The 10,775-nt window shown below is 44.5% G+C and overlaps 2 protein-coding genes across 4 annotated transcripts in view; one reads left to right on the top strand and one right to left on the bottom strand.

The window, feature by feature from the left end:
• Positions 1-221: 221 nt before the first annotated feature.
• larp6a (La ribonucleoprotein 6, translational regulator a) lies at positions 222-6,055 on the bottom strand. Its single transcript, XM_049719037.2, has 3 exons — positions 5,297-6,055; positions 2,539-2,737; positions 222-2,445 (listed from the first exon to the last, which is right to left on the bottom strand). The coding sequence occupies exons 1-3, from the start codon at positions 5,983-5,985 to the stop codon at positions 1,354-1,356; spliced, it is 1,980 nt and encodes a 659-aa protein (XP_049574994.1). The 5' UTR covers positions 5,986-6,055; the 3' UTR covers positions 222-1,353.
• LOC125967723 (leucine-rich repeat-containing protein 49) overlaps positions 3,794-10,775 on the top strand; it is a 16,166-nt gene continuing 9,184 nt past the window's right edge. Inside the window, exons 1-8 of one of the 3 annotated variants that reach the window (XM_049719033.1) lie at positions 3,794-3,958; positions 8,727-8,866; positions 8,934-8,996; positions 9,067-9,133; positions 9,246-9,374; positions 9,447-9,549; positions 9,787-9,990; positions 10,169-10,235. In XM_049719033.1, the coding sequence (XP_049574990.1) occupies positions 8,795-8,866; positions 8,934-8,996; positions 9,067-9,133; positions 9,246-9,374; positions 9,447-9,549; positions 9,787-9,990; positions 10,169-10,235 (705 nt within the window). In that variant the 5' untranslated portion in view covers positions 3,794-3,958; positions 8,727-8,794. Of the gene's footprint in view, positions 3,959-5,695; positions 5,831-8,586; positions 8,867-8,933; positions 8,997-9,066; positions 9,134-9,245; positions 9,375-9,446; positions 9,550-9,786; positions 9,991-10,168; positions 10,236-10,775 lie in introns of those variants that run through there. The other 2 variants (XM_049719032.2, XM_049719035.2) reach the window with 2 other exon arrangements.

Below are 10,775 nucleotides of genomic sequence, written 5' to 3'. Positions count from 1 at the left end.
GAAGGGGAATGAAATGTTTTGAATAAATCTCAGTTATAAAACCATTTCTTGACGCTAATGTCAAATCAGGCCTATCTTTAAAGCCACACCTCGTGAAGACAAACAAACCTTCTGGCGCAGCGCAATGGTTTCTCATTCCATTCCAGCACTCTTGCATAACAAGTCGGCATTCCATCTGTAATCATTTCCAGTGGAGTCATTGTGACAGCAAAAATGGCAAATGCGGTTTCGGTGCTTTTATTTGCACAACAGGATTTGCACTGTACAAACAACCCCAGTTCAGGTGTTGAGGGACAAACACAGGAGCATCTCTTTTTACGTGACCTGAGCATCCCTCGCTCTCTCTCCTCTTGAAGAGAAATGAAGCTTTGTTTTTAAAAAAAAAAAAAAAGAATAAATAAAAGCAGCAACTTGCTGAACAAACCCTTCCGTTGCCAAAAGCAGATATGAAATTAAATTAAAAAAGTGTAAATTAAAATAAATGTACTGTCCTGCCTCAATGATAGAAAGTATGATCTTGGTTTTAGGAGAAGTAAACAAACAAAACAAAAAAACAATAATGTTCTATTCGGCCCCACTAGTCTAATCACAACATTCCGATGCATATCGCGTTTGTGGAATATTAATTAAACAGCAAAATGCACCCGTTTGTATCCATCCGAGGGCGGCCATTTTGCCACTTACTGAAAATGACGTCACAAATGAACAGGGTTTAGTTGCTGACCAATCACAGCTCAACATGCAAACAAGCGCAGCCATGATTGGTCGTTACCTGAGTAACTGTGATGTCATTTTCAATTGACAAGTAGCAAAATGGCCGCCCCCTGAGCTGGATAAAACAGGTGGACTTTGCTGCTAAATACATATTCCCTAAATGCAGTATAAATCAGAATTATTTTTGTTAGACTAGTGCGGGCTAAAAGAACATATTGTAAAAAATTTTTAGTTGACTTTCCGTTCAAACAGTATGTAAAAATGCAACGGATAGACCAAAACAGAAAAAAAGGCATACCGTGATCTCCACGTACATGTCAATACATCTTCCATCATTTGAGGTTTGTACACATTAAGACAGAACACTTGGATTTAAAAAGAAAACATGGGCCAAAACACAAAACCCACAGAGCTCCGACATTTTTTTTTAGGTAAACATAGTGGAAGTTCTCTTGAAGCAATGACAACTTAATTAAATCCACTCAAATTCCCATTAGCGAAGAAATAATGTCGCCAACATAAGACTTTGTATAAAAATAGAACGAGACATTCGACAAAAATAAATCTACAGTGTCAAATAAGAGGCGAGGGGGGGGGGGGGCCGCTCAGGTTTGGCACGAGCTGGATGCTTTTCACACGTTAAGTCTGGGTGGCGGCACTCTTGGCTCTCTCGGCCAGCGGGCTGCAGTGGAACCCGCGGGTTCCGTCGGGGCCCCGCGGGAGCCTGGTGACGCCCGGTGGCAGCCCGTCTGCATTCTGGATCTTGCGGGCCAGCATGGGGCTCCCCACAGGGCTGCTCTCCTGCGAGGCCACCTGCTTGCGCCTCTGCACCCACGGGCTGCCCGACGGCGTCAGGCTGCTGTCGGACGAGTAGTCGGCCCAGCGGCGCCCCGGTTCGGGGCTTAGCCGCCCCTGGGTGACCAAGGGCGATTTGTGGGAGTGGGCGGATTTGCGCTGGATGCAGGGACTGGCGCGGGGGCTGGACCACGGACTGTTGCGGGGTGACAGGTGATTGTTCTGGAAGGCAACACCTGCGGCCGTGGGGCTGAGCTTGTTGCAGGATTGCGATTTACGGGCCGGCCGCGGCGACGTGGGGGTGCTCTCCGTGTCCGAGGAGCTGCAGGCCGAGTCGTCCGCGTGGTACTGCAGCTCTCGGACTCGGCTGTTGAGCGAGCGGCTTTTGCGCATCCCCGTGGGGGGCGCTTCTTCGCCGGGCCGCTCCTTCTGGACTTTCTTCTTGGGGGGCTTGGTGCCGATCAGGACCACCTTCAAGCCCGACGAGCCGCTCCCGCCGTCCTCGCCGCCCACGGCCTCGTTGGCTTTGACGGCCGCCTCCACCTCCTCGAACTCCACGATGGCGCACTCCTCGCTGCCCAGCTGGGCGTAGCGGCCGCTCAGCCTCTTCAGGTCGGCCGGCAGGTCCTTGCCCGGCTTGAGGACGCGGACCGACGCGATGGCGCCGTACGTCCCGAAGGCTTTGAGCAGCAGCTTCATCAGCTGCTCCTGCTGAGCGCCGCCGCTCTCGCCGGCCCCGTTCTCCGTGAGCTGGGCCAGCTCGGGCCAGCGCTGCAGCTCGCTCAGCAGTAGCATGCGGCTGGGTAGCGACTCGCTGGCAAAGACCGGCACGGCCAACTTGCGCCGCACCTTCCGACCTTCGTCATTAAGCTCCAGGAGGTTGGATTGCCTCAGCGCAAAAGCCGTCGTTCTCCAATCGCGAGTCAAGTGTTTCACCTACAAAAACGACACGAGGTTATTCTTGAGAAATTACCAGAACTCCCAAGACCATGTCTACACACTTCTGCATTTTTTTCCAGCCATTATTACCTTTTTAAAGGAGGTCAGCAACTTGACACTGACAAAGCCTAGCTTATTCCGCCGCACATGCTTTAGCAAGAATGCGTCATGCTCCAGGTTTTCATCCGACAGGTAGTACTCGATCTGGGTCACCAGTTTTTGGATGAGTTCCGAGTCGGGGGGCTGCCAGCTCTCCTCCTCCAGCTCTCCACCGCTGGTCCCGGCACCGCTGTATTGAGATGATGCAATGGTGTTTTATTATTTGAATTGAACAAATGGAAAGAACAGATTGTGTTGTAGTGTAACGGGTAGAATAGTTCTGGATCATTCCATGTCCAGTATGTGTGGGAAGACGGCTCTCCCACTCAGAGAATCTCCTTTCGCTACATTTTGCATTCAATATAGCTTACTAGTTGCTGACAGAATTGCATTATTGCGCAACCACCCCCTCTTCCCCCCCCCCCCCCCCCCCCCCAATGCTCCAGTAAGACAGTGAATCACAGGTCCTGGTGCCAGGACTTCTCCATTTGAGAGGTGCACGGTCCCAATGCAGTTCAATGCCTGCCTCGCCCCTCCCTCGACGTGAATTTAAACGCTGTCTGGTATAAACAAGCAGATGAGAAGTGAATGAATTTTTGTCAAGATGACTCATCGCCTTCCTCCGCATCCCCCTCCCCCCACACTCTTGCTTCATCTCTTTCGCTCGGCTTTCTAGCAAGCTGACCGCACAGCTGGCACGAGCCTTCGAATGAGAGTCGTGCGAGCCTTTTTGACGAGAAGACGTGACTCAAATCAGATAATACTCTGGAATCTCCAACATCCAACCGTTTGCATTCCAAAGTCTCCCACGGGAAATAATAGGAAAAGGAAACAGTGAACCCTCCACACTGTTCACAAACTCACCCATTGGATTTTTGTGGAATCTACCAGCAGCAGAAAAACACTGCTTTTGTGCTTTTATAAAATGCTTTAAGTTGCCACAAGATGGCAGCAAAGCACAAATGTTTGATTAGACAGGAAGCTGGCCTGTCTAAATAAATTCATATATACATTTTACATTTTATTTCCTCTATTGAACGACTTAAGATGACAAAAGTGTCGTCGTGTCTTGACAACTGCTATTTTTACAGGTTGAGAAGGAAATGCAAAATGTCATATTTGAAACTATGAATAGGCGCAAGTATGTTGCAATTACTTGGCGGGTTTTCACGATTCGCAGCGGGGCTTCTTCACCGTCCACCCCCCCTGTGAATAAATAATAAGTGGAGATTCTCTGTTGCAGGATATAAAGCAGTAAGCATCCAGATGGGAGCTACCAATCATCTTGTCTCCTGGCACCCGCTATAAAGACGGCAACGTGACAAGAGAAGGAGGTGCCGCACAAAGCGCTTTGTGTGCTACAAAGCCATCAGGGCGTGGTCACGCTTGCCTCGGTGCTCAGACTGCCCAGGTAGGAACTTCTCAAGAGGCCGGCTAAAAATAGCAGGCGGTGACGCAAAGGGGGGTGGGGGGTGGGGGGGATTAAGGTGAAGGTATCATCCTTTATGTCCCTCCAGTGTCTGGTAGTTCGGATACAATGAGACTTGCAGTCTCGACTGTGAGAGGATTTTACGATGGGATCTGCCGCACCCTTCAGTAGTAGACTTTTATATTTATATTAAAAAAAAACAAGGCAAGAAACTTTAATATTAAAGTTGGACAGTTTAAAAAAATAAATAAAATTAAATTTTGAAAATGAAAATAAGAAAACTGGTTGTCCCCAACTTTAAGTAAAAATAACTCCCTTTGCTTTTTGTGCAAACTAACATTGTTGCTATAGATGACAATTTATACTTTAAAGTTGTTCCAACTAAAATGACTATTTTAGCAATCAAAAACATATTTTTTTTGCAGTGATAGAAATACGCTGATATGTGCATTCTGTCCTCCCACCTGGTTGAGGCAGATGGCCACACACACACACACACTCAGAGTCTTAAGGAAGCCATGCGGTCAAAGTGCTCGCTTTGATAGGATCAAAATAAAAAAAGGCTTATCGTCACTTTTGCCACTGAGCAACCGCTTTTGTCGCAATAAGTTTGACTTCTGCTTCCACAGTTGTCATCACATCTGCGGACGCTTTCCTCAAATGACCTTAAAAGATGTTTTAATAATATTCATTTATGTGAATATGTCATCATGTGAATAATTTAACAAGGTAGAAAAACACTGTTTACATTTTTTAAAAGATCATTTTTACAATACTGCGAGGACGTGACAATGTCCCATGACTGGTGATTTATTTTTAGAGCGACTCCACGGGTTACCCATGTGGTCCTTAGGGGGGGGGGGGGGGCTACCTGGGGGACACCTGCCTCCTATAAATATGTATTTAATGGCATTTTGTTGAGTACAAGTGACTCTAAATGGAGCAGTAAGCACAGAAATGGAACAAACAACACCACAAAAACATTTTTGAGGTATTTGGTACTTAGATTGGAGTCAGATGGAAATGCACAAAGTTGAAGTGAAGGCATGGTTCCATCAAAAACAAGATGATTTTACTCAGTTATATTGTTTGCATGCTTGAAATGCAAGAATGCAGAAAAACAAGTTGGTTCAAAAAGTGCCTCGATGTACTTGTGGTTTGAACATGTGTATAAAAACTGAATTGGAGATTTAAATCTTACTCAAAGCTCAGCCAGGGAAGGATTGCGAAATAACATTTAAACGACCAAACTGTGGCTTTGGATCTCGCTTCAACTTTTAAGTCTCCCATCGTGTTAAGTGCGCGTGTGTCATGACAAACCTTGACTTGTCATGCCTGCCGAATTCATCCTCGCTGCAGCTGCCGCCGATAAAGTCGACATGACCGGGCGAGAATTCCTCCGGTTCCTCGTCCTCAGCCGCCTGGATGGCGACCGTGATGGTGACCGTACCCATCTCTTGCGAAAGCTGGTGGTCCACGGTGATGACCTCTTCAGACGAGTCGGGGGAGCATGGGCTGGTGCTCGGACTGGAGATCCCCGCGGCAGCGCTCATGTTCTCCCCAGAGTGGCTTAAGACGGCTCCGGAAGCCGAGCTCGTGTCAAGGAGGCGGGCAGGACGCGATGTCGATCGACGGCTACTCTCGCGGAGGAGGACCCACGGAGCTCCCAAGACGCGCTCCACGGCTTGCCACACGAGCCCGAACCAGATCCGAGCGGCCTGCGGAGCCGGCGAGACGCAATCTGGAGCGAGAGAGGCCGACGGGCTGCAAGGGGAGGAGGAGGAGGAGGAGGCAGCAGCACCGCCACCACCACCACCGTGTACCGCCGCGGCAACTGCAGCTACTTCCTCATATGTAAGAGGCTTTGTGGCTCGGATGCGAGCTCTGGGATTGGGCCGTGGCGGCGTCTCTTCGCACTCACTGGCCCACAAGCAGAGGCTGACACAAAGCCAGGAGGGGGGCAGCAGGAAGGAGAGGCAACGCATGAAGGCGTTCACCAGCGCGTGCATACTTGATTTATTCAATTTATTCCCGCACAGTCGTGCATAAAAAAAATACTTGTTATTGTGATCATACAAATCCCACTTTCTTAAGGCGTCTTTAAAATGGGAGGGGAGCAAATTGACGTGGTGAAATCTAATTGGGGAACCGCCGTGACGATGCAGCAGGTAGAATTGAAGGCTGCTAATTGAATAATAGGCTTGCAGCCAGGTGACCCCTCAGGAAAAAGGAGCGTGATGATTAACCTTTAAAAGTGGCCCCAAAAATAAAATATCGAGGGAAAGTCCATCTGCAAATAGATAAAGATAAATAATGAGCACATGATTTAAAAAAATATTTAAGTTCAAACCGTCAATTTGTGCAATATAAATATTTTGTAACATTTATTTGACTCAAACCATAAAAATCCCCAAGATGTTTTTAAGAACTTTTATTAGTTCTGCCAAAGAGGAAATAGTTTGTGTATTTGGAGGTTTCCAGGGTAAACTTTTTTCTTCAATAGACTCATGTGTGGGGAAAGCCCATTAAAATTTTAAGGGTGTAACATTGTGGAAAAATTAAGTGTACCCTGCCCTCATAGTCACACAAAACTTTGAGTGTAGTTTGTTTTCCAGTGGCCTTGGAATAGTTTGAGGTTATAAATTGGGAACATATTCTACAAAAAAATGTCCTAATAATAATGGTAAATCATTTCCAAAAGTGATCAAGGACTTGGCTGTGTGGTCACAAAGCGCCCACTAGGCCCTGCAAATGTTTTTATTTCTTTTCCTTTCCACATGTTCACACTTGTCATGCTCACAGCTTGACCATTCCACTTTTTCTTGGCCTAAAAACGGTGACAATCACACACAATGGTTTTGTTAGCCCGTCACCATCCCTGCATGAAGCAGCCCGAGTCCCAAACATTGGCAAGTGACGCTCACAGCTGGTGGGCAGTCTGACTCATTCTCGGCACCACATGCCATACACACTGCTCCACTTTGTGTGTACAGTGTAACAAGTTTGGCAAAGTGTGTCAGCAGTTCTCAATGTAGATTATAGAATCATGTTTTCCCGATACACAGAAAATTCCCAACCTCAACTCTAAGCCTAACCATTACAAACCCTCATTTAAAATCATAAAATGTAAGCTTGTTGATATTCAGAATGCAGAGTCCCAATTTAGAATCCTAATATTGACAAATCCAGTTTATTTTTATTGTAAAGATGCATCACTACTAAAAAAATATGTCAACATCATAATGCACATACTGAACTTCCTTTTTTCTCTAAGTGCTTGCATTGATGTTTTCATATTGCTCATCCTTTGGCTCACTGACCTTTCCAAAACAATTATATAATCTTTCTTGGAAAGGGGGGAAAAAAAAAAAAAAAAACTAGAAAATTAATAAATTACTGTGGAAGGTTTCAATCAAGCTGTGACCTTTGAACCTGCTCCTTTGTTTGCGGAACGTGACACCAAGTACAAAAAAAAGCATCTTTGCACAAAATAATCAAACTTGTATTTGTAATAAAGGTTTAAATGTCAAACCACCACATAACAGAAGCTTGAAAAAGAAATGAGTCAATAAATGAATAAAACCGATGGAAAAGACACCCGGAAAAGAGAAGCAGGTAGAAAAAAAAATATATATATATATATATAAGTCTTGACAAATTAATAAAATTAGCACCTTGGATAGCTCAGTGCATGTGAAGAAGCACAAGCGCTTGACAGACAGCTTACATTCTATACATGTGGCACATTTCCTTCTCGTTCATGAATAGATTGTGACAAGCACTGTGTGGGTTGCGCCTTTGGTAAATCTGGACCGCTTTTTCCAAAGGATTATAATTACCCTTGGTAGTTTGTTATTATTTTCCAAATACCATCGTAAAAATAATACCATATCTAGCTCTCCAGCCAAGGTTGGAGGAAATTTACGATTTAGTTTGTATGTTTGCAGGGATGCTTCCTGTTTTGTGGAGAATAAAACAGATGAGCAAAAAAAAAAAACAGGACAGCTTTCTGTTTAGAAGTAACATATTGGGGTGGTCAGCAGCCCCGTGAGCCACCAGCAAAGATCCGCCCCTGCCCCCCACCAAAAAAAAAAAAATACATCAACACATTACCACTTCACCTTGCAATCTGGTTAACAAATACACATAACTAATTTGCAATTCTGCATATTTTTACCATGTTCTGTTTTTCTGTGTCAAATGGAGGAGGCTCAGCTGTGTTGTTTTAGTTCAGCACAGTGGGGTCAATGACAGGAGGCAAAGTTGAAAGGTCACACGAGGCACAAATGCATGTCACCACATGTTTATTCAATGTGCCGCGTGTGTTTGTGTCTCGACAAGTATTTGTTAACATCCTGCTGCATATGCTCAATGATACTTTAGATTTTGCCCTATCGCTTGAGAAAAATGGGACCGGATAAACAAGAGGTCTGTTTTGTTTTAATTAGTCGGTAATCAGACCGGAAGGACATGTGTGCCTCCAAATTATAATTGCAACAGCAGCCAGCTGACAAATAAAAAGCACATTTTTAGATCATTTTAAAAATTTTATTACCAGTTTGTACAGCAAGCGCTGTTTTTTTTTTTTTTTTTTTTTAAGAAAGTGTACGTAACCAAGCAATGGCACGGCGGTTGCCATGGCAACGAAACTTGTGTGTTTGTGTCTCTTGCTTTCCGAGGAGGCTGCGAGCAGAAAGGATCTCCAAAACGGTAGATAAAACATTTAATGTGCCGTTGTTTGCTTCCATAGGGATGTTTTCCAGCAAAAGAAATTCGATGCTAGCCCGGTGCTAACAAATTTGCTGGCTGCACGGAGACATGGGCTCCGCCGAGCGCACAAGGAAACACAGAAACGACAACAATGATAACTTGGTGTTTCTCACACCAATGGTTAGTTACACACTTTATTAGTTTTCAACAATTGCACAAGAATGACAAAACTCAACTTTTTCTGCAGGTTAACAGTTGCAAGTTGCTCCCAAAGACCGGCAAATTATTACCTGGCAGAGGCCAGCGAATGGTGAGACATGCAAATTTGATGACCAAATAATAATCATATTTTAGTCAATTTTTTTTTCCCCATTTCATAGGTCGCATATCATGATTATTTAAAGGACACAGGTCTGAATCCAAAGGCAAGAAATTCGCTTTACCCAGGTACTTTTATTGCGTGAAGCTCAACACTATTTTCTAAGTATAGCCTAGTAGTGACGTCAGTCCTAGAAATTGTGTTCTGGGCTCACCTGAATTGACAAACATTCCTCTCCAGATTATTATTCTTATTCCCATCGAGAGCCATCGCTTAGTGCTGCCCCCTACAGTTTGCCTTCAGTTCCTTTTACTCCAAACGAGGTCCGGAACAGGCCAACTCGCAGTGCCCCTCACCCCAAGTCAACAGGTGAACAGCACAAAGTAGAATTATCATTTGTATGAAAAAAAATATTTAAATTGGTGTTTATTTGTTGTTCAGGTGGCAACGGAGCGTACCATTTCAACGCCACCTCTGGTTTCCCCATCATTCACTTCCATTTGGATGATGCGGGATCCAGTCTTCATCGAATTGACTTGGACAGGTATTTGTTGTTTTTACAAGACTTTAAATTCTGCCTTTGGTTTGCAGGGACAAACAACTAGTATTATATTCAACTGAAAAATGACCACCCACTGTTAATGTAGTTTTTTCTTTTGTTTCCGTCAAAGTTGCAATAACAAATATGTCCACTAGAGCGCAGCAGACTCCTTAAAATACTTAATACCTGTAATATGTCGGTAGGTGGCTTCAGTTCATATGAATGTTTTCCACCTTACAGGCGCTGCCTAGATGAGTGTCCACAGTTTGGCGCCTTGGAGGATCTGCAAGTTCTCAACTTGCAGCACAACATGATCGCTACCATTAGCCAGTTGTCACTCTTGAGGCAACTTGTCATCCTCAACTTGGACGACAACCACGTCACCGATATGAGCGGCATCCAAGCACTTACCTCCCTTAGGATCCTCAATTTGGCAAATAACAGGTGACTTGTGTCATAATAAGTCTGATACCAATGTAAAATAAATACAAGAATTCATTTTACACTTGAAGGGCTTGTAAAAAATGTGGTATCCAAAATCTTAAAGGAGCTTCTCCATAATTTCATAACTTTGGGTGGAAAGTAAAATATGAGTCTGCAATGTGTGACTTCTCTTTTGCAGGATTTGTCAAATCACCTGCTTGGACAATCTATCCAAGCTTCACATCTTGGATTTGCATCATAATCAGGTACAACATTAATTTCCCCTCGCTGGATTCGTAAATTGTATCCATCGATCTGGTTACACCTCATTAGTCTTCTTCACTTTGGCGGCGCCATGTTGTCTTAAGCCTTCGTGGTTTAGCTGCTCATGTTTTGTGTGAGAAAAATGGAAACAAAAAAGAAGCAAATTTGTTATTTAGTTTTATTCAGTTGGCAAAAAGGACAAACTACACACACACAGCGCGGACAAGGCGAGAGAAATCAAACAATGAGAAGATATTAAACGGAAAGGCCCGACTGATTGTCTTAATTGTGTTGTGCCAGTGCGCGCTGCCCACTCAGCACCTCAGGGAACGCTCTCGAGTCCTCTTCGCTTTGTAGAGCCACAGTCCGAATACATGAATAATTACAGCGTAGCATTTGAAGCGCGGTTTCAACTCATGTCCACAGGAAAAAACATTTACATGATATTTTTTGAATTATCATATTTCATAACATTATGAAACGGTTGCTAAATGAAGTCCCAGCAAAATACGACGATTAGATGTTTAAGTTGGATTTTGAAG

Source organism: Syngnathus scovelli, chromosome 4, assembly GCF_024217435.2.
Source record: "Syngnathus scovelli strain Florida chromosome 4, RoL_Ssco_1.2, whole genome shotgun sequence".
Taxonomy (NCBI): Eukaryota; Metazoa; Chordata; class Actinopteri; order Syngnathiformes; family Syngnathidae; genus Syngnathus; species Syngnathus scovelli.
This window is presented reverse-complemented; position numbering and strand designations above follow the sequence as displayed.

What these genes read in the sequence shown, in the direction of transcription:
- larp6a (XM_049719037.2), bottom strand. Translation starts at nt 5,985, where the DNA reads ATGCACGCGCTGGTGAACGCCTTCATGCGTTGCCTCTCCTTCCTGCTG. An exon ending in GGCAGGCATGACAAGTCAAG is followed by an intron (nt 2,738 to 5,296) that starts GTTTGTCATGAC and finishes ATCTCAATACAG; the next exon opens with CGGTGCCGGGACCAGCGGTG. An exon ending in TGCTGACCTCCTTTAAAAAG is followed by an intron (nt 2,446 to 2,538) that starts GTAATAATGGCT and finishes TCGTTTTTGTAG; the next exon opens with GTGAAACACTTGACTCGCGA.